The sequence below is a fragment of the Oncorhynchus tshawytscha genome, linkage group LG10 (assembly GCF_018296145.1).
Source record: "Oncorhynchus tshawytscha isolate Ot180627B linkage group LG10, Otsh_v2.0, whole genome shotgun sequence".
Taxonomy (NCBI): Eukaryota; Metazoa; Chordata; class Actinopteri; order Salmoniformes; family Salmonidae; genus Oncorhynchus; species Oncorhynchus tshawytscha.
In genome coordinates, this window is record NC_056438.1 from 57,957,081 (window position 1) to 57,985,039 (window position 27,959).

General features: G+C 42.0%; 1 protein-coding gene across 2 annotated transcripts; it reads right to left on the reverse strand.

The window, feature by feature from the left end:
- LOC112260508 (junctophilin-1) lies at positions 1-27,959 on the reverse strand. 2 transcript variants are annotated; one of them, XM_024435669.2, is made up of 6 exons: positions 27,301-27,956; positions 19,504-20,266; positions 5,364-5,482; positions 3,360-4,048; positions 3,083-3,179; positions 1-2,865 (listed from the first exon to the last, which is right to left on the reverse strand). In XM_024435669.2, exons 1-5 carry the CDS (start codon positions 27,677-27,679, stop codon positions 3,099-3,101), a joined length of 2,031 nt encoding a protein of 676 aa, XP_024291437.1. In that variant the 5' UTR covers positions 27,680-27,956; the 3' UTR covers positions 1-2,865; positions 3,083-3,098. The 2 variants fall into 2 exon arrangements, with proteins under 2 accessions (XP_024291437.1, XP_024291438.1); XM_024435670.2 differs by lacking the exons at positions 1-2,865; positions 3,083-3,179 and having other exon boundaries at positions 3,900-4,048; positions 19,727-20,266; positions 27,301-27,959.

Sequence of the window (27,959 nt, forward strand, 5' to 3'; positions counted from 1 at the left end):
TGATGTAAACGTTATTTTAATTCTTAATGGGGGGGAACAAGTGCCCCAAAATCCATTAAAATCATTGTAGTCAGAAGATCATAAATATCAAAACTCGTCGTCCAATATAGCTTCTTGTTGTTTATTTTATACTCAGTGATATTCTTTGTAAGCCTGGCAAAAGTTCATAAATATTGAATTGATATTAAAATCACGAATTAAAAATATCTATCAAATGGTAAGTTACATTTTTCCAAAAGTTTACAGACTAGTTTTCCAAAACACATTTTAGAAAAATACAATCACACCTAAAAAATACTTACTTTGCCTTTAAAAAGTAACAACAACAGCTCGTCATTTTGGGCAAAAAAAATGTATGGAGCATCAGGTATAATTAGTAGAAAATAGCCTTATACATAGCTGTGTGCAAATACAGTTTAGACAAGAAAAATACATTATTGATCATTCATCGTGGTACTTTCAACTTTGAACGTTGCCTGTTCTCTTTAATGATGTGCTCTAAATGTTCTTTATGACTTTACATCCCGAGAAGTAGTAATAAACACATCTGGAGCCATTTTCCCTTCGGATGCTTTCTTCTTCCCATCTCACATACACTCTGTGGCAGTCTATGACCAAACCTCTGTAAAACATCGCAATGTTACTGCCCTGAAATCCAACTAACACATCCTTCAACTCCTCATACCATACTCTTAGCATTGCTGCAATGAAAATGTTACCATAACCAGTGAAAATGCATCTCCTACACCTGTCAACATGTTATCCAAAATGTACGCTTTTATAAATATAATACATTTCATTCTATTTATTCAACTTTAATTGAGAAAAAATTACATTTATTATTCCAAAAATAAAAATAAATCTTCATGCTTAGCTAACTAGGCACAAAATAATATTAATAATATATTGACGACAAAATACAGTAATTAGACTTTCATATTTAAGACCCTCTCCTCTGTCTTCCCCAAAGTAAACTGGAACATTCTAATGTTCTAACAGTCCTCACAGATACTCATCTCAACATTTAGCCAACCATTTACTCTATCTGAATGTATTCAACACACATAACAAGGTGTAATTGCAGAGAGGGGCTCTGAGCATTGAACTGCTTTCACAACGGTGCAAGTTAGTTAGTATGAGGTCCAGAGTGTTGGTGGGGTGTTGGCTCGGCCAAATTTAAAGACTCAACTATTAAGCAAAAAAAATGTGACATTCATCAACTAACCAACCCATGCACAAATAGTTTACTCATATATGACTAAATCAAACAACTCCTCAACAATATTCTACAAGACACAATTGCATATTTTCAAACCAAACTAATCACGTTATTCTAATGTATTCTCTTCCTGCGCCAACCTACTGTATATGTCATATTCATGTGGCAATAAATCAATGTTGGACGCCATATTTGCTACACATTTGAACAAAAGAAGAAGAAGTCAAGTTGTCAAGTCATTATGCCTCCATTTGACAATGTACAATTGCAAAATGAACCATTAAGCCTTTATCTCACAAAACAATTTAGACCACAATTTTTTGGGGACATTGATCCTTGATTGCACAATGAAAAAAATAAAAATATCTAACAAAGTGCAACCCACTTCCAAAACTACAGCCCTTTTGCTTTTTATGTTAAAATCAATAAAATTACAAACAACTAATTTGATGCAATATAGGGTCAGTGTGCAGAAATAACAATGACTAGCTATGTTAACAAACCGTATCAGTGGCTGGTTAAAGATAGATACAAGTTGAATCAGGAGGAAAGTTATTCCATATCACCAGTTAGCCCTTAATAATTAAATAAATGTCCATTTTTTTCAATCACAAATCAGTGTTGATTAACTATGTAACCTCATACATTTGTGTTACATGCAGCCAGCCAATAAATAGCTGGTTAGTAAAAAACAAGCATTTTAGTCAAAAGTTAATGCACAATCTGTGTTTGTATACTGCTAAGATGCTTCAATTTCATATACATTACTCTCAAATTTGACAATGTAGAAATTACTGGAATTAAACATTTCAATGTCTTTCAAATGAGAACTGGTTTGTGTAGCCTAGGCGTTAGGGAAATTCCTTTTGGATTTGAAGGATCTTTAAAAAGTTTGAGAAATGCATGGACTAGACTTAAATAAATAAAACGCTCTCTTAATAATTTGTAATACCTAAGGTTAAACAAAGGAAAAAACATGAAAAAACGAACAGTTACTAACAAATACACAAAACAAATGCACTTGAAACGGCCCACGCACAAGCATGTTCCAAAAGGAGAAGTTAGATAAGGCTGGGGAATGGAATAAGACTGGTGAGTGCGACTTAAAAAATAAATAAAAAATCTTATGTACCAAGTGAATATTATAGCAAATACAGAGACACACTCCCACGGCAGCAAAGCCTGCCGAAACACATTCCTCTGGCAGCCTTGTGCACTGCCTCTACCCACTAAAACGTCAGATGGTAAAATAGTAAGGCAGCTGTTATCTTCCGTCAACTAAAAGTGCATCTCCGAACATATCCTGTCAAGCCCTCCCTCTCCCACCCCCCTCCACATTCCTCCTGACAGGGCAGATGGAGAGGCAACGCACTTGACTGGTAACAGCTTGGATCAGCAGATATTTCTTTTTGCTTTCGCAATGACTGCTTGCTTCAGATTTCACAGAACCTAAGCGTGTCACAAATCATCGCCAGCAAAACGGGGCAGCGTCGGGGCCGAATGGTCCTGTTCTCATCTTTCTCCGGTGTTTCACTCTATTTCCAGTCCTTCTTTGCCTGTGTCTGTGCCTGACCGGCGCCATTTTTTAAAGGCCATTGACGCAACTGCAGAGATAGGGGCCTGCGCCACTAGTTTTGATGAGTTCCCTGAATATTGAAAACAGTAGGAGGGTGAATAGTTATGTTGAATCACATTCAGGCTTACTGTATCTTAATATTTAATGTAAAACTTGCAATTTACTCTTTAGGTAAACTTTTCTTTTACTTTATGTTACATTTAAAAATGTCATGGAACATAAATTACTGTATCACAATGCTCTATAATTTATAACATCTGAATAGATGTTATTGAGCTGATCCTTACCTCAGTTCAGATTCCGTCAGGTTAAAAAATGGACAAAAATAATTGCTAGACCAATATTCAACAGCATTACAAGGGCAACCAGTATTGAGTTTGGACCCTGTGAAGTAGAAAAGAGATACAGGAGAACATTTCAAAAATGGCATTTTTAAAGTTAGCTAGGCATTATCACTGAAAATATTAGACTACCTTTGATGTTTCACAGTTCTGAAATTACACATTTATTTCTCTTTGCTTCAGTTTTCCCATTTTCATCATCATACAGTATTTGGTTACTTACTGACTCTTCCTCTACGAAATCCGTTGTGATCTCCAAGCTGGCTTGTTTCCTAGTTTCTGCTAGACTTCTTGGCTTATACGAATCTTGTTTCTTAAGTCTTGATTCAGGTTTGCTTTCTTTGGATACTGACTTTGGCGCTATAGGTTTTGGGGTGGGTGCCCTGTACTGCGCCATAGGTTTTGCTGGCGGTGGCATCCGGGTGAGGGCGGACGGGGTAACATGCTCATCTATGTCCTCAGGTTCGTCTTGAGGGAGCTTCACGTCTGCCTTCACGTCGTAGCCGTGGTACTCCGTGTCAGTGTGCAGCTGTCCATTGCCAGGGCTGGCGGGGACCGACTCCTCCATTTTGAACGGTTTCGGTTGAGGCAATTCCTGTCTTACTTCCTGTTTCAACGATGTCTTAGACACTGCCTTTGTGATGACCGGGAGCTGGCTCTCTGCTGCAGGGGTCTTGTTCTCTTTCCCAGGCTTGGGGGCGAGCTTGCTGAAGAAGCTCTTCTTGGGCTCCGGGGTATGTGTTGACGGGGGTGTTGGTGGGGGAGAGGCCTGTGGAGTCGCGGTGGGAGAGTTGTCTGGGGTTGTCCCTTTACGGTAGAAATGTGGGCTACTTGAAGGGGTCTTTTCTTTCTTCTCCTCTTGAACAATAGGTTCAATCGGTTCGTTGAACCTCTGCTTTATATAATCAGGGCCTAGAAAATGGAAGGACGTTATTATCATGACACACAGTCCTTTTATCTATACTTAGTCAATTTGTAGCATGTACACAGTGACCTAATATCACAACGTTTGAATGAATGCTGTGTGTTTATATCACTATCAACAAACACTCAAGTATTTAGTGCTGAATCCTAATTTGAGATACAGAGATACACACACCTACATATTATTTTGTGTTGCTTTTGGTGAATGATAAATTCACATTTATTCATGGTCAGTTAGCTCATGGTTAGGATGCCTTTTCTGCGTCCATGATTTCACATATTGAGTATTTGTTCCTTAATGGAGTTTCAAAGCTGTCCCAGTTGGTTTATGATACCGATTAAAGGTTCCAAGCATTCTCGACATTCTCCTGACCACTGATGAGGCCAATGCTATAACACAGCTGACACGAGCTCTCAAGTCAACAAAGTTAACACCTTTCTGACGCAAGTAGTGTTATCAAATGGAATCATCGTTCATAATATTACATTTGTTCTACTATTAATAGCAAGTGCTAAGATCACTCACTACATCTCTACAAGCTCAGCAGTTGTTCATAAAAAGCACAACGGTAAATAATTAAGACATTTATGGGGCATTAAGAAAAAGTTATAAGGCATCATTCAAATGAAATAGATTACAGATAGCAGGCAGGCTGGCTATTGAACCTGGTTGTTAGGAGTCGGTGATCTACACTATCCTGATGTCAGGTCAAGTGTCACAGATTTAGCAAGGCTATATGGGCCAGACCTGAGCAAGACCATGTGGTAAAAAGAGGAATGCTCAAAAAGCATAATGATATAAGACCACTGACCTTCATGCATACAGGAGCTGAACATGCATTAAAATGTAACATGAACACTGAAGAACCACCCTCTCATAAAACTAAGCAGGCTGACAAAAGTACCGATCTATATATTTAAATACTTATCTTGCAGAAAAAAAGATATTCATTTGTAGAAGAATATGCTGTACAGTATGTACGTATACATACATCGATGCCACAGAAACATGTTCACTCTAATACAAAATATTGTACTCATAAATCTGTGACACTTGCTGTCCCCCCCAAAAAATGTCATTTTTTTCTGAGGATAAAAAAGACCCCAAGGTAAATTATAGTAATTATATGTTCCTCCCTAAATAGATTAGCATTTTAAAATGTGCATATACATCTGCCCCAGACAGAAAATAAAGAGAAACCCACAACCCAGACACAAAGGAAATTGGACAAAGGGGATTATAACAAGGGGCTGTGAGATAGATAGATGCTGGGGCCTAGTTGGGTACAGTATGTTGGGTTACCTGGCTGATGGAAGTTGGGGGACAGTTCCCTGGCCACTGCCCTGGCGATGTCGGAGTCCTGACTGGCTGACTGACCGGCCTGGTCAGCAGCGTCGCCTTTAGTCCTGGCGTGAGCTGTTCTGGATGAATGCAAAGCAGAATAAGAGCTGGTTAGACTGGGAAGGGTACATACCAAGGTTCAAATAGGATTTGTTTACTTTTACATACTTTGAGTGTTTGTTTGAGCATGTTGTTTGAGAGTGCAAGATCTGCAGGGTTTGCACTTCTGGGACTATTCTATTGGGTTCATTGCTCCAGACAAGCCCAATCAGACACAGCTAAAGTATAACAAATATTTCAAATTCTACATGAAGGCAGGTCTAAGAGGGTGAAGAAGCACTGCATGCCTCTGGCCCGTCCAGACAGACACTGTCTTAAGTAGCTTATAGGGTGGAGAGCTCAGTGATCCTACAGTGTTCCCAATAAATCCTGTTGGAGCAACAGCTTTTTCCAACATTAAATAATATTAGCAGTAGTTAGATAACCATTCACTTGAATTATTTCATTATCATACAGTCTCACACTCTTAGCAGTAAAACGAATATTGAAAACACAATAGTTTGACATGCCATATCTGTTGTGTGATATTCTATAGAAAGCATTGTCATTCATCAAAACCATTATTTTTGTCATTTCTGATTAAACTTTTTTTTTCAACTTCGATACAGTGCATTCGGAAAGTATTAAGACCCAGTGACTTCCACATCTTGATACATTACAGCCATGTTCTAAAACACCCCATTATGACAAAGCGAAAACAGGTTTTTTGATTTTCTTTTGCAAATCTATTAAAAATTAAAAACAGATACCTTATTTATAAAAGTATTCAGACCCTTTGCTATGAGACTCAAAAATGAGCTCAGGTGCATCTTGTTTCCATTGATCATCCTTGATGTTTCTACAACTTTATTGGAGTCCACCTGTGGTAAATTCAATTGATTGGACATGATTTGGAAAGGCACACACCTGTCTATATAAGGTCCCACAGTTGACGATGCATGTCAGAGCAAAAGCCAAGGCATGAGGTTGAAGTTCCGTAGAGCTCAGAGACAGTATTGTGTCGAGGCACAGACCTGCGGAAGGGTTCCAAAAAAAATCTGCAGCATTGAAGGTCCCCAAGAACACAGTGGCCTCCATCATTCTTAAATGGAAGAAGTTTAGAACCACCTCTTCCTATAGCTGGCCGTCCAGCCAAACTGACAAATTGAGGGAGAAGGGCCTTGGTCAGGGAGGTGACTCAGCACCCAATGGTCACTGACAGAGCTCCAGAGTTTCTCTGTGGAGATGGGAGAACCTTGCAGAAGGACAACCGTCTCTGCAGCACTCCACCAATCAGGCCTTTATGGTAGAGTGGCCAGACAGAAGCCACTTCTCAGTAAAAGGCACATGACAGCCCACTTGGGGTTTGCCAAAAGGCACCTAAAGGACTCTCAAAGCATGAGAAACAAGATTATCTTTGGCGTGAATGCAAAGCGTCACGTCTGGTGAAAACTGGGAACCATCCCTACGGTGAAGCATGGTGGTGGCAGCATCATACTGTGGGATGTTTTTCAGCGGCAGGGACTGGGAGACTAGTCAGGATCGAGGGAAAGATGAAAGGAGCAAAGTACAGAGAGATCCTTGATGAAAACCTGCTCCAGAGCGCTCACGACCTCAAACTGGGGCGAAGGTTCACCTTCCAACAAGACAATGACCCTAAGCACACAGCCAATACAAAGCAAGGAGTGGCTTCGGGACAAGACTCTGAATGTCCTTCAGTGGCCCAGACAGAGCCCGGACTTGAACCCGATCGAGCATCTCTGGAGAGATCTGAAAATATCTGTGCAGCAACACTCCCCATCCAATATGACAGAGCTTGAGAGGGCCTGCAGAGACGAAAAGGAGAAACTCCCCAAATACAGGTGTGCCAAGCTTGTAGCGTCATACCCAAAAGGCTCTAGGCTGTAATCGCTGCCAAAGGTGGCTCAACAAAGTACAGTCGTGGCCAAAGGTTTTGAGAATGACACAAATATTAATTTTCACAAAGTCTGCTGCCTCAGTGTCTTTAGATATTTTGTCAGATGTTACTATGGAATACTGAAGTATAATTACAAGCATTTCATAAGTGTCAAAGGCTTTTATTGACAATTACATGAAGTTGATGCAAAGAGTCAATATTTGCAGTGTTGACCCTTCTTTTTCAAGACCTCTGCAAACCACCCTGGCATGCTGTCAATTAACTTCTGGGCCACATCCTGACTGATGGCAGCCCATTCTTGCATAATCAATGCTTGGAGTTTGTCAGAATTTGTTGGGTTTTGTTTTTCTACCCGCCTCTTGAGGATTGACCACAAGTTCTCAATGGGATTAAGGTCTGGAGAGTTTCCTGGCCATGGACCCAAAATATTGATGTTTTGTTGCCCGAGCCACTTCGTTATCACTTTTTCCTTATGGCAAGGTGCTCCATCATGCTGGAAAAGGCATTGTTTGTCACCAAACTGTTCCTGGATGGTTGGGATAAGTTGCTCTCGGGGGATGTGTTGGTACCATTCTTTATTCATGGCTGTGTTCTTAGGCAAAATTGTGAGTGAGCCCACTCCCTTGGCTGAGAAGCAACCCCACACATGAATGGTCTCAGGATACTTTAGTGTTGGCATGACATAGGACTGATGGTAGCGCTCACCTTGTCGTCTCCAGAGAAGCTTTTTTCTGGATACCCCAAACAATCGGAAAGGGGATTCATCAGAGAAAATGACTTTACCCCAGTCCTCAGCAGTCCAATCCTTGTACCAGAATATCAGTCTGTCCCCGATGTTCTTCCTGGAGAGAAATGGCTTCATTGCTGCCCTTCTTGACACCAGGCCATCCTCCAAAAGTCTTTCACCTCATTGTGCATGCAGATGCACTCACACCTGCCTGCTGCCATTCATGAGCAAGCTCTTTACTGGTGGTGCCCCGATCCCGCAGCTGAATCAACTTTAGGAGATGGTCCTGGCACTTGCTGGACTTTCTTGGGCGCCCTGAAGCCTTCTTCACAACAATTGAACCGCTCTCTTTGAAGTTCTTGATGATCCAATAAATTATTTAGGTGCAATCATACTGGCAGCAATGCCTGTGAAGCCCTTTTTGTGTAAAGCAATGATGACTGCACATGTTTCCTTGCAGGTAACCATGGTTGACAGAGGAAAAACAATGATTCCAAGCACCACCCTCCTTTTGAAGCTTCCAGTCTGTTATTCGAACTCAATCGGCATGACAGAGTGATCTCCAGCCCAGTGTTAATGAGAGAATCACTGATATGATGTCAGCTGGTCCTTTTGTGGCAGGGCTGAAATGCAGATGAAATCTTTTTGGGGGATTCAGTTCATTTGCATGGCAATGTATATTGATGAGGGAATACAAAGAATTTAGTCAATTTTAGAATAAGGCTGTAACATAACAAAATGTGGAAAAAGTCAAGGGGGTACACAGAAAATACCCGAGCTCTGAAGCAAGCTTCCAGAAAATTGGAACGGAAATGGCGCCACACCAAACTGGAAGTCTTCCGACTAGCTTGGAAGGACGGTACCGTGCAGTACCGAAGAGCCCTTACTACTGCTCGATCATCCTATTTTTCTAACTTAATTGAGGAAAATAAGAACAATCCGAAATTCCTTTTTGATTCTGTCGCAAAGCTAACTAAAAAGCAGCATTCCCCAAGAGAGGATGACTTTCACTTTAGCAGTGATAAATTCATGAACTTCTTTGAGGAAAAGATTATGATTATTAGAAAGCAAATTACGGACTCCTCTTTAAACCTGCGTATTCCTCCAAACCTCAGTTGTCCTGAGTCTGCACAACTCTGCCAGGACCTAGGATCAAGAGAGACGCTCAAGTGTTTTAGTACTATATCTCTTGACACAATGATGAAAATAATCATGGCCTCTAAACCTTCAAGCTGCATACTGGACCCTATTCCAACTAAACTACTGAAAGAGCTGCTTCCTGTGCTTGGCCCTCCTATGTTGAACATAATAAACGGCTCTCTATCCACTGGATGTGTACCAAACTCACTAAAAGTGGCAGTAATAAAGCCTCTCTTGAAAAAGCCAAACCTTGACCCAGAAAATATAAAAAACTATCGGCCTATATCGAATCTTCCATTCCTCTCAAAAATTTTAGAGAAGGCTGTTGCTCAGCAACTCACTGCCTTCCTGAAGACAAACAATGTATACGAAATGCTTCAGTCTGGTTTTAGACCCCATCATAGCACTGAGACGGCACTTGTGAAGGTGGTAAATGACATTTTAATGGCATCGGACCGAGGCTCTGCATCTGTCCTCGTGCTCCTAGACCTTAGTGCTGCTTTTGATACCATCGATCACCACATTCTTTTGGAGAGATTGGAAACCCAAATTGGTCTACACGGACATGTTCTGGCCTGGTTTAGATCTTATCTGTCGGAAAGATATCAGTTTGTCTCTGTGAATGGTTTGTCCTCTGACAAATCAACTGTAAATTTCGGTGTTCCTCAAGGTTCCGTTTTAGGACCACTATTGTTTTCACTATATATTTTACCTCTTGGGGATGTTATTCGAAAACATAATGTAAACTTTCACTGCTATGCGGATGACACACAGCTGTACATTTCAATGAAACATGGTGAAGCCCCAAAATTGCCCTCGCTAGAAGCATGTGTTTCAGACATAAGGAAGTGGATGGCTGCAAACTTTCTACTATTAAACTCGGACAAAACAGAGATGCTTGTTCTAGGTCCCAAGAAACAAAGAGATCTTCTGTTGAATCTGACAATTAATCTTAATGGTTGTACAGTCGTCTCAAATAAAACTGTGAAGGACCTCGGCGTTACTCTGGACCCTGATCTCTCTTTTGAAGAACATATCAAGACCATTTCGAGGACAGCTTTTTTCCATCTACGTAACATTGCAAAAATCAGAAACTTTCTGTCCAAAAATGATGCAGAAAAATTAATCCATGCTTTTGTCACTTCTAGGTTAGACTACTGCAATGCTCTATTTTCCGGGTACCCAGATAAAGCACTAAATAAACTTCAGTTAGTGCTAAATACGGCTGCTAGAATCCTGACTAGAACCAAAAAATTTGATCATATTACTCCAGTGCTAGCCTCTCTACACTGGCGTCCTGTCAAAGCAAGGGCTGATTTCAAGGTTTTACTGCTAACCTACAAAGCATTACATGGGCTTGCTCCTACCTATCTCTCTGATTTGGTCCTGCCGTACATACCTACACGTACGCTACGGTCACAAGACGCAGGCCTCCTAATTGTCCCTAGAATTTCTAAGCAAACAGCTGGAGGCAGGGCTTTCTCCTATAGAGCTCCATTTTTATGGAACGGTCTGCCTACCCATGTCAGAGACGCAAACTCGGTCTCAACCTTTAAGTCTTTACTGAAGACTCATCTCTTCAGTGGGTCATATGATTGAGTGTAGTCTGGCCCAGGAGTGGGAAGGTGAACGGAAAGGCTCTGGAGCAACGAACCGCCCTTGCTGTCTCTGCCTGGCCGGTTCCCCTCTTTCCACTGGGATTCTCTGCCTCTAACCCTATTACAGGGGCTGAGTCACTGGCTTACTGGGGCTCTCTCATGCCGTCCCTGGAGGGTGCGTCACCTGAGTGGGTTGATTCACTGTTGTGGTCATCCTGTCTGGGTTGGCGCCCCCCTTGGGTTGTGCCGTGGCGGAGATCTTTGTGGGCTATACTCAGCCTTGTCTCAGGATGGTAAGTTGGTGGTTGAAGATATCCCTCTAGTGGTGTGGGGGCTGTGCTTTGGCAAAGTGGGTGGGGTTATATCCTTCCTGTTTGGCCCTGTCCGGGGTGTCCTCGGATGGGGCCACAGTGTCTCCTGACCCCTCCTGTCTCAGCCTCCAGTATTTATGCTGCAGTAGTTTATGTGTCGGGGGCTGGGGTCAGTTTGTTATATCTGGAGTACTTCTCCTGTCCTATTCGGTGTCCTGTGTGAATCTAAGTGTGCATTCTCTAATTCTCTCCTTCTCTCTTTCTTTCTCTCTCTCGGAGGACCTGAGCCCTAGGACCATGCCCCAGGACTACCTGACATGATGACTCCTTGCTGTCCCCAGTCCACCTGGCCATGCTGCTGTTCCAGTTTCAACTGACCTGAGCCCTAGGACCATGCCCCAGGACTACCTGACATGATGACTCCTTGCTGTCCCCAGTCCACCTGGCCATGCTGCTGCTCCAGTTTCAACTTCCACCTGACTGTGCTGCTGCTCCAGTTTCAACTGTTCTGCCTTATTATTATTCGACCATGCTGGTCATTTATGAACATTTGAACATCTTGGCCATGTTCTGTTATAATCTCCACCCGGCACAGCCAGAAGAGGACTGGCCACCCCACATAGCCTGGTTCCTCTCTAGGTTTCTTCCTAGGTTTTGGCCTTTCTAGGGAGTTTTTCCTAGCCACCGTGCTTCTACACCTGCATTGCTTGCTGTTTGGGGTTTTAGGCTGGGTTTCTGTACAGCACTTTGAGATATCAGCTGATGTACGAAGGGCTATATAAATAAATTTGATTTGATTTGATTTGATTTGGTTGAATACTTTCCGAAGGCACTGTATACACTATATATACAAAAGTATGTGACCACCCCTTCAAATTAGGGGATTCGGCTATTTCAGCCACAACCGTTGCTGACGTGTATAAAATCGAGCACACAGCCATGCATTCTCCTTATACAAACATTGGCAGTAGAGTAGCTCGTACTGAAAAGCTAAGTGACTTTCAATGTGGCACAGTCATAGGATGCCAAGTCAGTTCGTCAAATTTCTGCCCTCTAGAGCTTCCCCGGTCAACTGCAAGTGCTGTTTTTGTGAAGTGGAAATGTCTAGGAGCAACAACGGTTCAGCCGCGAAGTGGTAGGCCTCACAAGCTCACAGAATGGGACCGCAGAGTGCTGAAGTGCATAGTGCTTATAAATTGTCCGCCCTCGGTTGCAACACTCACTACCGAGTTCCAAACTGCCTCTGGAAGCAACGTCAGCACAAGAACTGTTCGTCGGGAGATTTCATGAAATGGGTTTCCATGGCCGAGCAGCCGCACACAAGCCTAAGGTCACCATGCACAATGCCAAGTGCCGGCTGGAGTGGTGTAAAGCTCACCGCCATTGGACTCTGGAGCAGTGGAAATGTGTTCTCTGGAGTGATGAATCACGCTTCACCATCTGGCAGTCTGACGGACAAATCTGGGTTTGGCGGATGCCAGGAGAATGCTACCTACCCGAATGCATAGTGCCAACTGTAAAGTTTGGTGGAGGAGGAATAATGGTCTGGGACTGTTTTTCATGGTTCAGGACCCTTAGTTCCAGTGAAAGGAAATCTTAATGCTGCAGCATACAATAACATTCTAGACGATTAAATACTTCCATTTTATTGCAACAGTTTGCGAAAGGCCCTTTCCTGTTTCAGCATGACAGACCTAATTGCCCAACATCAGTGTCTGACCTCACTAATGCTCTTGTGGCTGAATGGAAGCAAGTCCCCACAGCAATGTTCCAACAACTAGTGGAAAGCCTTCCCAGAAGAGTGGAGGCTGTTTTTGCAGCAAGGGGGGGACCAACTCCATATTAATGCCCATGATTTTGGAATAAGATGTTCGAGAGCAGGTGTCTACATACTTTTGGTCATGTAGTGTATGTGTTGCATTCACTTTCTCTCAAGTAAATGTTTTTTCAAAACAAACCATTTACATGCGATGACATACGGAACACCATAATACACTTCTTTATATTTATCATGATTTATTTCAATGGTACAGTGATACAAGACCTTCAAGGTTAGTTCAATGGTGTTTCTTTATAAACAGCTCAATAAGAGGTAGTTGGTTTTACATCTGTTTGCATAAGTGTCCTTCAGGGCCTCTGAGTACAGAGCGCAGGAGGATTCACACTATGTCTCTTGAACTGAATGTATCCTTTCAACATCTTTGAGGTGTTCACTTTTTGAATTAAGGTGGATATAATTTAAAGTTTTACTTCAGACATGTTTGACACCGATGAAGCTCACAAAGACTTCAAGATTGTGGATCTTCTCTTTTTCAACTATTGACTATGAAAGTGCATTTCACCAAATGTAGGGTGCACATGAACCTTAGTGTGCATTGAGGAGTCTTTATTACTGTATGTGCAATTGGCTTTGCTGCCTGTAAACAGCTGACAGTCTCGCAGACAGTGAATCATTGTGAATAATGAGAACTTCATATGCATATAGAGTCGTTGTGCTGTTGAATGAATCATGGTAGAACTATGTTATATTGTACCAATACTTACATAGTTACAATGAGGAGTACAACAGTTGTAAGGGAGAGTGGGGTAAATTGAGCAAACCCTTGATTCTAGGAAATCATACACAAAATTGATAATTTGACAAAATATTTAGGAAGCTGTCATCATTTCATAGTCTGTGAAGGAAGAAACCACATGGGAAAAGTCCTAAGTAATTTAGGTCCCCCCCCCCACCACCAAAAAAAATCACCAAGTCAAATGAATTTGTGTTAGAGGTTTCATGATGCTTGTATCTAAACCAAAGTAAATAATTTGAAGATTGTTCTATACGTTAGTTGGGATCTCTATACACTTCAATGTGAGGTCCTAAACCTAGCATCAAAGTGCATCCTTGTAGCTGTGTGGGCTAATATAGTCAAAATGTTTGCCTTGGGGTAAGTTGAGCAAATTGAAGTGTTTTCTTCCCAGGTGTAATGCAAGGGATTATCTCTGGGACATGAGATAGGCTAGGCCCTGGTGTTAAGTTAAAGAAATGTGTAGGCGGCTTAACTTACCCTGTCTCGCAGCACAACTAACCCCATACCCAGGGTAAGTTGTGCCAAGAGATCACTTTTTTTGAACAAACTATGTTTTCAAAACTGTAACGTTTACATGAATTCTGATGTTTTTTTCCAGGTATACATAACATTCTGAAATATATGTAGGTATCTTTTTCAGAAAGAATGCTATATTTCCTTTGTGATGCTGAATGTAAAAATAGGCTTAACTTACCCCACTATCCCATACTCATATCATTATCATCATGGAGTCATGATACGATTTAATGTGGGCTTCTTTAAAGCTTTGAAGCCTGTGAGCATAGGCTATACTACATCACGTGGCTTGGGGAGAAAATATAGCGAGCGAGGGCACATTGAAAAAAGGTGACTTAAACCAAGTTTAAGAAACTTTACTGGAAGCTTGTTAGCAAGTGTAAGGAGAGTTCTGAGGAAAGGTGAGTGATAAACTCTCCAACACCTAGTCCCAACCAGATATACTGATTAGTCCAACAGATGATAGTCAATGGTAGGACAGAGATGGGCTAATGTATCAGCTCAGCTGCTGCTGTATTCCTGTAAACTGTTGATAAGCCAAGTCCTGCCTTGCCTTATTTAGTCAGAGCTCAGTGCTGACTGACACACTAGTGGCTGCTGGCCTCACATGTGAGCAGGGCACAGTTAGTACACACCGTCCGGTCTGGTCTAGGAACTGCTTGCCCTCCTTCACCCCCCTCTCCATCTCTCTCTCTACTCCCTCCCTTCTTGGCTCCCCTGGGCTTCCTCCCAGATGATGGGAAAAGTGACGCAAACCGAACCCAGTCTGCACTTTCCAAAGCTCTTACCACACGTATCAACTCAGACACAGTCTTCAAAGACCGAAACCTTAATTTTAGACATTCTGCCTCTGACACATTTATATTTCATGATGGGAGGAGTTGTTGTGGTAGTGACATATGAGAGCCCTCATTACAATTCATACAGATGCCAGAAAATCAGGATAAAGAATATGCTAATGAGTGGTTCTCATCAGAGAAGAAGATTATGAGGAAAGGGGGATGGGTGGGCATGATATCGCAATAAAGTCTCTATTTTGATACTTTAAACATATATGGGTGGGTGTTTTACATGGTAGTATATAATTTAATCTCTGTGCATTGCATTCAGTGAGACGAGGGGCTATGTATTTTCAGGAAAATAATGCACAATGTGGAAGGTGTGTTCCACCATGCCATGGAGTTGTATTATTTTCCAGAGAATGCATGGAGCCCTGAGTTGATTATCCCTTTTATACCATGGCTATGAATTAACATATTTGCCTCTAGAAATGTATTAATTTGCCAGTATAAATTTGACAACATCCACTGAAGTAGCAATTAAGCTTACTATCTAGCTAGATAGCTACAGTAGTTGCCTTGGTAACCAACCAGACTTGCCAGCTTAGCTAACCAAACCATCATCCTAGCTTGCTATTATGAAAATCGAATTCAACAATGCCAATACTGTTTTTAATTCGACCTTTACTTTCAAAAGCAGCTCAAAAATAGAACATGTAAGAATGAACTTCTTAGCCATTGAATTATACCGTGCTGATATACCGTGCGTTATAGGAAAATAATGCAACCCCCATGCTATAAAAGGACAATAAAACAGTAAATCAATGTTGTTGTTTAATGTAGCGTTGAAAGAAAACATAATTTACTGTTGTCCAAGTGATAGACAAGATAGGCTACTAACAATATGATTGTTTTCTCTCCAAGTGAGTCTTTATGTCGAATTCAACTTTAATTTAATTTGGAATAATTCCAAGTCCACGGCATGTCATGACGACTTTTTAGACATGGGCTCTATTTTAACAAACCTAATGCAATGGTAAATCTAAGCGCTGGCAGTAGTGCCATAGGTCCGGAGGGGTGTCAGAAATATTTGTGCTATGTTCACAGCCATTATAATGAGAGCAATAGTTAGCGGTATAGCTCTAAAGGCCTGGGTTTTGATGAATAAACAAGTTGTAGGTGTAGGGCTGGCCACTCAAGGTGTTCCATGGCTAAATACGGCATGTGGTTTTCCTCAAGTTATGTAGGTTATCGAAGACTTTTGCGTTGTCATCAACTCCAATTCGGCTGGGGGCCTTTCCCTCTGATAGAATATTAGCTCAAAAGTATTGTGGAGCTCCTGCACCTAAATAAATATAAACAGTACCAGCACCCAAAATGAGTACCGGAACCTATTTTAGTCCAAGTCAAGCGCTGATAAGAAGCCTATTCTATGACGTTTCCACTGGTTCAGAGCAAGACATTTTCCCCTTTCATGCTGAGTGGTTATCGAAAGGGATAGCGCTGGAAAGATTTTTAAATACATACAAAACGGACTTTGTTTGCTTGCTATTTGAGGTGAAGAAAACATTACATTACTTTGGCTCCACAGGTCACTAGTGGTAGTGCGTTAAGCCAATCGGAAATAATATCAGATATCCAAATGGGCAAATGTATATGCTTATATTTGCGCGCAGACCAGGTAGCCTATAGGCCTACTTCGATGCTTGCGCTTCCTTACTCAACATTGACAGGAGCGCTCCAAACAAAAGACAATGACTAAATTGACAGAACTCGTAAATGGAATTAAATAAACAAAAACTTGTTTCTCACAAGTGTAGCATAGTTTGTGCGCACTGCAAACAATGTGTCCACTTCGACAATGAGAACAGGAAGATTTGAATAATAATATTGAATGTATTAATAGAAATGACCGTAACCAAAGTAACAAACATTGTAGATTAGAAATGATAGGAATTAACGGTAAATGTACTACTGGTGATATATGTAATGGAAAATTGATATATACTAACAATCAAACGCAAGCAATTCACACAATGAAGTTATGAAATAATGAATGTGCACAAAATGGCAAGAGAGAGCGCATTCTGGAGAGAGAAGTGCATTTTGCGTCTGGGCGAATGGTCAACCCGACTTCTGCATTGGCCATGCAGCATTTACGGTGATATGGCCTCAGCAGAAGTCAGGGCAAGAATGGAATCAGCAAAAGTCAGGGCATTCATACTTCTTGCGCTTCGCAGAACGTGCAGAGCTGTTGTCAAGAAAGTGAGTTTGTGTTTATATAGGATGTAGCGCCCCCACCTACCCTCAACCAATCATATCAATACGGAGCTATACAGAGCCCTCTGCATTGTTACAACATTTGGGAGGCGCATGGCGGTGCAGTACAGGGCTCGATGTGGCCTCTGCATGACTCCATGCAAAGCCTTCGACCACATTTTCGAATCAAGGATAAATTTGCCTTTAGTCTAGGCCTCTGAAATTATTAGTTCACTGAGATGGGAGCATATATATATATGTATGTAAGTGGCCTGATTAGTGTATATATATTTGTTAGTGCTCAACTAAAACACTCTCGATCAACCAACAGCCTAACAACCAAACAATCGACTAGTCAACTAATTGGGGTCAGCCCTAGTTAACAGTCAACAAACATTGTTGTAATTGGCTTCAACCAGTATGCGCCTTTACACATCGCACTTCTCAAATAAAAAAATACTAGGCTCCCGTAAATTCAATTGTATGTGTGAGGCACATTCTCAATAAGCAAGATCTAGCCTAGGCCTACCGTTTATATGGCGTTATAGGACTGACAAAATGTATTTGCTTATGTTTGGAGGAGCGCGTTTTTAGAAATGGGGATGGCTACAAGCAGAATGGAGTATGCACTGCAGGCAGGTCTATGTGAAATGTGAATAATGCAAAAGCATATCGGCAAAAGCCTCAAGAGTAGACCATTTAGTAACCTTTTATAAATAGGCTACTTGGCTAACGCATGGCCATGATAAGAAAGATACCAAAAGATACCATAATAGGCATATAGCCTACATGGATTTTTTTTTTAACGTACATCCCAAAAAATGTAATAGTCTACATGGATAAAAAGGGTTCATTGCTCACTGTTTTGTTGCTGCCAAACTTTTTATAAAACTTTTGTGATTAAAATTAATTTCAGTGGTCTCATAAACCAAACCATTTGTCGATAGTCTTGACAACTTGGCGAATGCATTGGGGATGACAAAAAACAGCTAGGATAGGCTATGCTTGGTTTTTAATCAAATAAAACGAAATGGGGAAAAAAACATTAGTTTTTTTACGTTTCTAAATACGAGGTTTACAATCACAAAAAGCACATATCTCTTGTTCTATGTGCATATGGGCACTGTGCCTCACGGCTGGATAGGCTGCGCTTCCTTTGTCATAATCTATGCTGCGTTAACTGCGTTATCGCAAAAACCAGCTTTCGGGTTGTCTTAAATATCCTCACCAGCGCGTAATTGGGCAAACAATGGCGTTGGAGGGATTGGCGGCAGTTTTACGGGCTCCTGACCAATGTTATTATTTTGTGTATTATTTGGCTGATCGGGTTAAATTGAACCCAATCAGCAGATCTGATCTGGAAGTTTGTTGGTCAAGCCAAACATATCTCCATCTGTCTTGCTATGTGAAATTAATCAGTCTAAACACAATTAGGTTCTAGTGTGTGTGCTTGAGAGAGAGGCAGAGAAAGAGTGAGTGAGAGAAAGAGTTGGAGAATGTTGGAGAGAGATGGGAGAGGTAGGATGAGGTGACACCAATAAAAACCTGACCCCTCATTGAGAATTCCAACCTGTCAGCCATTCAACTTAACCCAATCAGCAGACCTAACCTGGAAACCCATGCAGCAGTAGGATTATTTACCACCAACAACACCACAACATTGGTGTCCAAAATGGCATCCAATTCCCCATATGGAAAAGTCTGAAAGGGATTCTTGGGATGTCCCAACTCTGCCTTCATCCCATTGAAGTTGACATTTAAAACGGTTAAGGTAAGGATTAAGGTTAGGGAAGGGTTATGGCTAGGGTTTAGGGTAAGTATGTCCCAAGAATCCCAGATAGCACTAACCTTCCCCATATAGTGCACTACTTTTGACCAGGGCCAACAAGGCTCTAGTCAAAAGTTATCAACTATATACTGCCCTACCAAACAAAAAGGCAGTAACTGCTCATAGCGTGGAACTGAGAAAAATGGCTTCTATTTACCTTGGTTTTACAGTAACTTCATGTAGTTACTGCTAACATTACCTTTTTCCCCATTTTCCCCCATTTTCTCCAAAAACACAAAACAATAGAGGCAGGATACTTTTCCACATGATTAAAGCATGTATTTAATGTAGCAAAAATGACTAACTAATTTTCGACCAAATGAGCAGTTACTGCCTTTTTGCTTGGTAGAGCAGTATAGGAAATATGGTGTCAATTTGGATGCAACCATACACATTGAGAAACTGATTACCTTGATGTGGCTATTTCTACTTTTGTTCTGGCAATAGCTGCTGCCCGTATGGCTCCTTCCACAGCCCGATCCACTTTCTGTTTAGTTTTGGTGTTTTTGAGAGGAATGAGCTGCTTCTTGATGCCTCGCGCCAACACATTGTTTTTATACTTCCCCTCTTCTTTGATGCCGTCTGGGAACATTGTGCATCCATAGCCATGGCGTTTGTTGTTCATCCACTCACCCTCATACTTCATCCCGTTGGTACGCTCGCTGACACCAAAGCCGTTCCGCTTGTCGTTCTTCCACTCCCCCATGTAGGACTCTGTGGTGGTGGCATCTACATTGTCCTCCAGGGGCATGTACTCATCAACTCCATCTCCAAAGCTGATGGTGGAGTTGGCATCACTGGAGCTGATTCGGCTGATGGAGCTGGCGGCATCACTGGGGGCAGAGCTGCGTTTGCTCGATATGGACGACCTGGAGTCTGACTTTCGGAGGTTTCTGAGGCTTCCGAACAGGGACCCTCTACGAAACAGGCCCTTTTTCTTCTCACCTTCGCCTTCACTGTGGAAGTTGAGAACAAAGCCTCCTCTAATGCCGGCTGGACTGTCTGACAGGTCAAGGTTGGCATGGAGGACGGTGCCATTGCTCTGTTCGCTGCGAAGCGAGGCCATCGAGGTTCGGAGAGGGGAACGAATAACCGTAGCCATCCCGTAAGGCACACTTTGTCTCACACCGTATCCGTGTCGCATTCCTCCTGTCCATTGCCCCTGGTATGTACCTGTTAGGATAACAAAAAATGTCAAGAATGAATACAAACGTTAAGAAAATCATGAACAACATTTTTGTCATGATCACAGAATAATCACTTGGCGTACAACATTTTAATATTAGAGTTGATTAGAAAATCTATTTACACTGGCCCAATGTCAATTCAAGGAATTGAAGTGGAAAACATATCTACAAGTCCATAATATCCCTGTTACATTTGGAACTTTCCATTGAACAGATTAAAATCACATCCAATACCTAATTTTACCCAGGTACTGTGATTCTCCTGTCAATCAGACAGAGCTGTGTTTCCAAACCACATACAAGATACCATGTCCATGATGAGATTCATATTTCAGTATTTGTTTGTATCATGATTTACTATCACTTCATCATTTACTATTAATATACTCTTGGCGTTATGCCAAACCAGGCAGTCTTTAGTCGTTTCTACACTTGACATTTACATGTGATTTCTACTATCAAAATACGAAGATCGCATTGAAAAGATGGGTCCAGACCAATGTTCCCTCAATTTTTTGGGGGCAACGATCAAATTTAAGGTCTGCTGAGTGCAAACTTGAATGTTGTGAAGATTCTGTCCAACTTCCGGTGTGGGCATTTACTGTGAACCCAGCTGTACCTGCTGTGGTCTACCATCTAGCCAGCTAACTAATATTTAGAAGAAAAAAAATGTTTGGCTAGAGTTATGCTAATCCATTTGCAATCACTTTAGCATTGCTTGCTAGCTTGCTGGCTAGCTACAGAGGTTGTTGATGTGTTATTATCATATTTAGCCTATTCCACCGTTTGTAGAATGCATACTGGCATTTGAATATAGAGCAGGAAAAGGGAATCCAGACACACTGTGGTGTAGATGCATGACATATTTGGAATTCCATGATCAGAACACTAAAGCTGCATGAACTGTCAAGTCTAGACATGGCCTTTATGGCAGTAGACATACTAGACAAGCATAGGGTACCACTGGTATATCATTTAAGTTATGTACCAGTGGTGTGTTGCACTGTTTGTTTAGGTTAGAGAAAGCTGGCAAGAATGAAGCCATTACTATGTAGTGCCCTTATCCATGATTAGATAGGGCCTATTGAGGTTACAACAAGTGCAGTTGTCCAAATATGTTAGCCTTAAAATATTTCGTAAGATGAGCTCCCATCCACGGTAACAACCTGTCCTGCAACAGGTCGTGGCATGGAGGTCAGGAGGGACTGGGAAGTGTAGGCTACTTATTCTACACCCAATCCCAAATCAACCACTAGGCCCTATGCGCTATGTATTTGTGGAGATCTAGTACCATTTTATTGGTATTGAAGCAATGTAGTGAAACTTCCACCTAGCCTATCAGAGGGCAAGTTTGAGCTATTAGCATATAGCTTACACCTGTCAAATCCTCTGCGATGTCCACAAATACATAGGGATCTAGGGGTTGATTTGGCACTCCTTATGCCTCCTGCATACAGGATCCATTGGAAGAACTGAAGTTCGGCAGAAGTCAATCATTTCAAACATTGCTCAGGTGGAAGTAAAACAACTCTGTCACACTAACAGTAACGTTGAACACACCACCATAACACTAACTGACTTGACATCCTCACAGTCTCAGTTGACACTCCAACTGTATTTTTGGCATTCAGATATTTGTTTGAAGGTGGAAGTGCAAAATAGACTTTCCACCATAATTGTGATATCTCAAGCCTTCCCGCCGTTTCAGCGACTAAAGGGGGGTCTACATTTCTAAATGCATACTGCATTCTGGTGTGCACTCAAGGCGATATGCCACTCTGTCCATCATAGCTTCCACAGAGAATAATGTACTATTTTAAAATATGGAAGTAACTTGAGACATTGGGAAGTTTGTTGGTCATGCCAAACTTCACTCCATCTGTCTTGCTATGTGAAATGAATCAGTCTAAACACAATTAGGTTACAGAACAAAATCACTCTGAACACATTAGGAGGATAGATTATGCCACTTTTTGTCAGTGACTAGTATTTATATTTCGTTGAGTGACACTCCCACTGTCCTACAGATTCCTAAGCTGACTGATCCTATGCTGACTCAGGTACCCAGGGGCGTCAATTGGGTATGGCAGTCATACTCTAGCTCAACACCAACCATTTAAAATAGGCTAATAAAATCATTCCAATCCCGATTAAAAGGCTAATGCAGTTTAGCAGTATTAGCGAGCTGACTTTAGGACCCTGCATATGCCTGGGAGCTGGAGGGAAAGCTGGCTATCTTCATGGAAAGCACATCAATGCAGCTGCAGTGAACAACTTTTTCTTAAAACAGTGCAGAGCAGTGGAGATGGGGAGGCCCAACCTCCTCAATGAATTTCATAAAAAATTGTAAAACATTTAAAAAGTTATCGTTTTTAGATAAAACTATACTAAAGTTCTTCACGTCACCAAATAATTGATTAAAACACACTGTTTTACAATGGTCTTTGGTAGCCTCAACAGCACTCCATAGGCTAGCACCATGGTGTAGCTGGAGGACAGCTAGCTTCCATCCTCCTCTGGGTACATTTACTAAAAATACAAAACCTAGGAGTCTCATGGTTCTCACCCCCTTCCATAGACTTACACAGTAATTATGACAACTTCTGGAGGACGTCCAACAATCTATCAGAGCTCTGGCAGCATGAACTGACATGTTGTCAGTTCTATCTATAAAATTTGATTTGATTCAAAGAGAAAGAAAATAGTTGGAAGAGTGTTTAACAAATTAATTTCTTCCAAGGTGAAGTAGAGGCAAGAGAGAGAGAGCGAGTTCGTCATTTCACTTTCAGTATCACTTACTAGTTTAGCTTACTCAAACACCCTGCTCAAACAGAGGGATGCTATGTTAGCTAGCTGGATATGACTATACAACACAACACTGGAACTCCTCCAAGTCAAGGTAAGCTTTTGGTTTGATTTATTGCCACTGGGGCCCGCCAGTGTAAGTGCTAAAGTGCTTAAGACTGTACACTGTAATGTTATGCATGATGGTAGCGGGTTTACTAATGCGTTAAATCAAATAAAATCAAACCTTATTTGTCACATGCGCCGAATACAACAAGTGTAGACCTTACCGTGAAATGCTTACTTACAAGCCCTGAACCAACAGTGCAGTTCAAGAAGAGTTAAGAAAATATTTACCAAATAAACTAAAGTAAAACATAATAAAGAGTAACACAATAAAATAACAATAACGAGGCTATATACAGGGTGTACCGGTACCGAGTCAATGTGCGGGGGTACAGGTTAGTCGAGGTAATTTGTACATGTAGGTAGGGATGAAGTGACTGCATAGATAATAAACAGCGAGTAGCAGCAGTGTACAAAACAAATGGAAGGGGGTGTCAATGTAAATAGTCCGGTGGCCATTTTATGAATTGTTCAGCAGTTTTATGGCTTGGGGATAGAAGTTGGTAAGGAGCCTTTTGGTCCTAGACTTTGCGCTCCGGTACCGTTTGCCGTGCGGTAGCAGAGAGAACAGTTTATGACTTGGGTGACTGGAGTCTCTGACTAATTTTTGGGCTTTCCTCTGCTACCGCCTATTATATAGGTCCTGGATGGCAGGAAGCTTGGCGTCAGTGATGTACTGGGCCATACACACTCTGTAGCGCCTTACAGTCAGATGCCGAGAAGTTGCCATACCAGGCAGTGATGCAACCATACTCTCAATAGTGCAGCTGTATAACTTTTTGAGGATCTGGGGACCCATGCCATGTCTCCTGAAGGGGACAAGTTGTTGTCGTGCCCTCTTCATGATTGTCTTGGTGTGTTTGGAACATGATAGTTGGTGATGTGGACACCAAGGAACTTGAAACTCTCGACCCGCTCCACTACAACCCCATCAACGTTAATGGGGGCCTGTACAGGCCGCCTTTTCCTGTAGTCCACGGTCAGCTCCTTTGTCTTGCTCACATTGAGGGAGAGGTTGTTGTCCTGGCACTACACTGCCAGGTCTCTGACCTCCTCCCTATAGGCTGTCTCATCATTGTCGGTGATCAGGCCTATCACTGTTGTGTCATCAGCAAACTTAATGCTGGTGTTGGAGTCGTGTTTGGCCACGCAGTCATGGGTTAACAGGGAGTATAGGAGGAGACTAAGTACACACCCCTGAGGGGCTCCAGTTTTGAGGATCAGCGTGGCAGATGTGTTGTTGCGTGCCCTTACTACCTGGGGATGGCCCATCAGGAAGTCCAGGGTCCAGTTGCAGAGGGAGGTGTTTAGTCCCAGGGTCCTTAGCTTAGTGATGAGCTTCGTTGGCACTATGGTGTTTAACGCTGAGCTGTAGTCAACGAACAGTATTCTGACATAGGTGTTCCTTTTGTCCAGGTGGGAAAGGTTAGTGTGGAATGCGATTGAGATTGCATCATCTGTGGATCTGTTGGGGCAGTATGTGAATTGGAGTGGGTCTAGGGTATCCGGGAAGATGCTGTTGATGTTGATGACCAGCCTTTCAAAGCTCTTCCTGGCTACCGACGTGAGTGCTACGGGGCGGTAATCATTTAAGCAGGTTACCTTTGCTTCCTTGGGCACAGGGACTATGTTGGTCTGCTTGAAACATGTAAGTATTACAGACTTGGTCAGAGAGAAGTCCACGTCCTGGTCCTGCTAATCCATCTGGCTCCGCGGCTTTGTGAATGTTGACCTGTTTAAAGGTCTTGCTCACATAGTCTACCGAGAGCGTTATCACACAGTCGTCCAGAACAACTTGGGCTCTCATGCATGCTTCAGTGTTGCTTGCCTCTAAGCGAGCTTAAAAGGCATTTAGCTCATCTGATAGGCTCGCGTCACTGGGCAGCTCGCATCTGGGTTTCCCTTTGTAGTCTGTAATAGATTTCAAGCCCTGCCACATCTGACGAGAATCAACCGGTGTAGTAGGATTCAATCTTAATCCTGTATTGACGCTTTGCTTGTTTGATGGTTCGTCTGAGGGCATAGCAGGATTTCTTATAAGCGTCTCGATTAGAGTCCCGCTCCTTGAAAGTGGCAGCGCTAAATTTTAGCTGGATGCGGATGTTGCCTGTAATCCATGGCTTCTGGTTGGGATATGTACGTACGGTCAATGTGGGGACGATGTCGTTGATGCACTTATTGGTGAAGCCAATGACTGAGGTGGTATACTCCTCAATGCCATTGGATGACTCCCGGAACATATTCCAGTCTGTGCTAGCAAAACAGTCCTGTAGCGTAGCATCCCCTTCTTCTGACAACTTCCGTATTGAGCGAGTCACGGGTACTTCCTGCTTTAAAATGCAAATTAATTACTTAAAAATCATACAATGTAATTTTCTGGATTTTTGTTTTAGATTCCCGTCTCTCACAGTTGAAATGTACCTATGATAAAAATAACAGACCTCTACATGCTTTGTAAGTAGGAAAACCTGCAAAATTGGCAGTGTATCAAATAGTTGTTCTCCCCACTGTATGTGTATATGTATGCATATGTGTATGTATATGGATATATATATTTATCAAAAATATATATAGGGGATTGGAAATGATGCAGACAATTACATTGATGGAAGCAACAATCTTTCCGCAATATTAAGCTAATTCACCCCTTAGAAGAAAAAAAATAATAATTCATAGGCTAGGTTGTAGCAACCTCATAATGGGAATAGGGACAATTCTAGTATCATAGTAGCCTAAATCTGTCACTGTTACAATGAACTGGGTGAATGGAATTCTCTAATAGAAATGAGGCCATGTTCATGAAAAAAAGTGTCCTCCCTCATCTTAAAAGGCACCGACCGCCACTGGTGCAGAGGTAAAGATAGCTGTAGTAGATGGCTTTGGCTGGGCAACTGTTGTTTGACTTGACATGAAACTAAACTAGAGTTTTAATCCTGGTGCTGAGCTAGTGCGTAGCAGCTAATTCTTGTATGAGTTGTATTTGTAGAATGTTAAGTCCCCCATTGACTGAGATGAATGAAGCTACAACAACAAGGTGATAATGGCTGGAGACAATTTTGCTTGTTTTTGCTGTTCTCCAAATTGAATTTGAAAGTTTTTAAATTGTGTCGAAATGCAGTAAGGTTTAGCTGAAATGATGCCCCTGCAGGTACCTCTTGCTGCTTCAGACTGTTAGGAACTGTGAATTTTTCTCTTTACAAATTGAACCAGTGAGTGACACATCAGAGTACTAGACCCAAGCACAAAAGAAAGCACTAGAAGCCAAGCTTGCCCATGGGGAACTGGCTGATGAAGTTTGCTCAGATTTTGTTGGCTCTGGCCCTCAGACTGAAATAAATGTTCACTTTATCTTCTGCAAATCCAGCCCTCAGACTGCAATCAATGTCCACATTATCTTTGGCAAATCGAATTATTTTGATATGTGTTTATTATGCCACAGTATCTATTGATGTCACACTTCATGTGAAATAAGATATTGTGGTGTGTTTATTACTGATCTATTAACATCTATTGAATTTCCTACAATCCATTCTTGCTTTCCCCTGTATTAATCAATATATAAAAGCCTATCAATTAATGCTGAGTCACCAAAACGTTGATTCTTCTCTCTGGAATAGATATAACCTACAAGTTATATGCAACTGTGCGTGTATGACTATGGTTGTGTGCCCTGACATTACAACCTCATCACCACTTCTGTCTCAAACACAATCATTGAGTCTTTTTTTTAATATACTCTAAAACAACTTTCTATAGAAACTACTGTACACTCAATTACCATATTTCAACAAATGAACAAAGATCAATACAATAGGTATGTGCTGGTTAAAAAGCACTTTGATTTTCAAGTGTGGCTGAGTGATGTTTCTATTTTTAGCCATGACCTCTATGGGAGAGCTCAGTGCTGACTGACCAGTCCAGTTTATATCAATAGAGCACAGTGGTGTGGCACTGGCACATAGTTCAGGCAGGCTTCTCTACTCTTATCAAACTTTGATACAACTGAATTGCTCAACAACATTTGTGCCCCCTGCTACACTGTAAAAAGCGAGACTGCTCTTTCAAACGGCATTACATCTACTAACCACAAACTGTTACTGGCACTCTTACCTCCATCACCATACGTTTCAACTCCATATCCATCTTGCAGACCATTACTCCACGTCCCGTCGTATCTGGCAGGCGTGTGGAGACTTTGCCGGACCCCGTATCTACCTTTCAATCCATGAGTCCATTCGCCACGATAAATCCATCTTCCCTTCGATTCCACACCGAGTCCGTGTCGTTTCCCCTGTGCCCAGTAGCCCTGATACACGTTTCCACTGGGCCAGGTGTAAACCCCCACTACCTCGAAACCATTGTTCCAGGACCCGGAGTATTCGCCTTGGCCCTTGGGCCCGGTACAGACGCCATGTCCATGGGCTTTCCCATCCTCCCAGCCACCGCAATATGTGCCACCATCGTCAAAGTCGAACCGTCCGCCCGTCATTCAGATGATGAGGGGAGAAGAACGAGTCGCGGTAGCTGCCCAATATTGTGCTGTCGCTTTCGAGTCCAGAGCGGATTTTCTAAGAAACGTAGGAGCGCTGAAGTGAGAGTCCGGTGGATTCTGTGGTCGCACTGAGGTGTTGTTGTTCCAAGCAGAGATGAATGATTGTCACTGTGTGGATTTGTGGTTGTCGGCTAAAGCGGTACGTGGGAGGGAGAGAGAGCACCACTACCGCTGCCAGAATAGCTCCTGTTTTATTTTATGATTCTCTCTCTCTCTC

What these genes read in the sequence shown, in the direction of transcription:
- LOC112260508 (XM_024435669.2), bottom strand. Translation starts at nt 27,679, where the DNA reads ATGACGGGCGGACGGTTCGACTTTGACGATGGTGGCACATATTGCGGT. An exon ending in GTAGAAATAGCCACATCAAG is followed by an intron (nt 5,483 to 19,503) that starts GTAATCAGTTTC and finishes GCATTCATCCAG; the next exon opens with AACAGCTCACGCCAGGACTA. An exon ending in CCCCAACTTCCATCAGCCAG is followed by an intron (nt 4,049 to 5,363) that starts GTAACCCAACAT and finishes TCCATTTTCTAG; the next exon opens with GCCCTGATTATATAAAGCAG.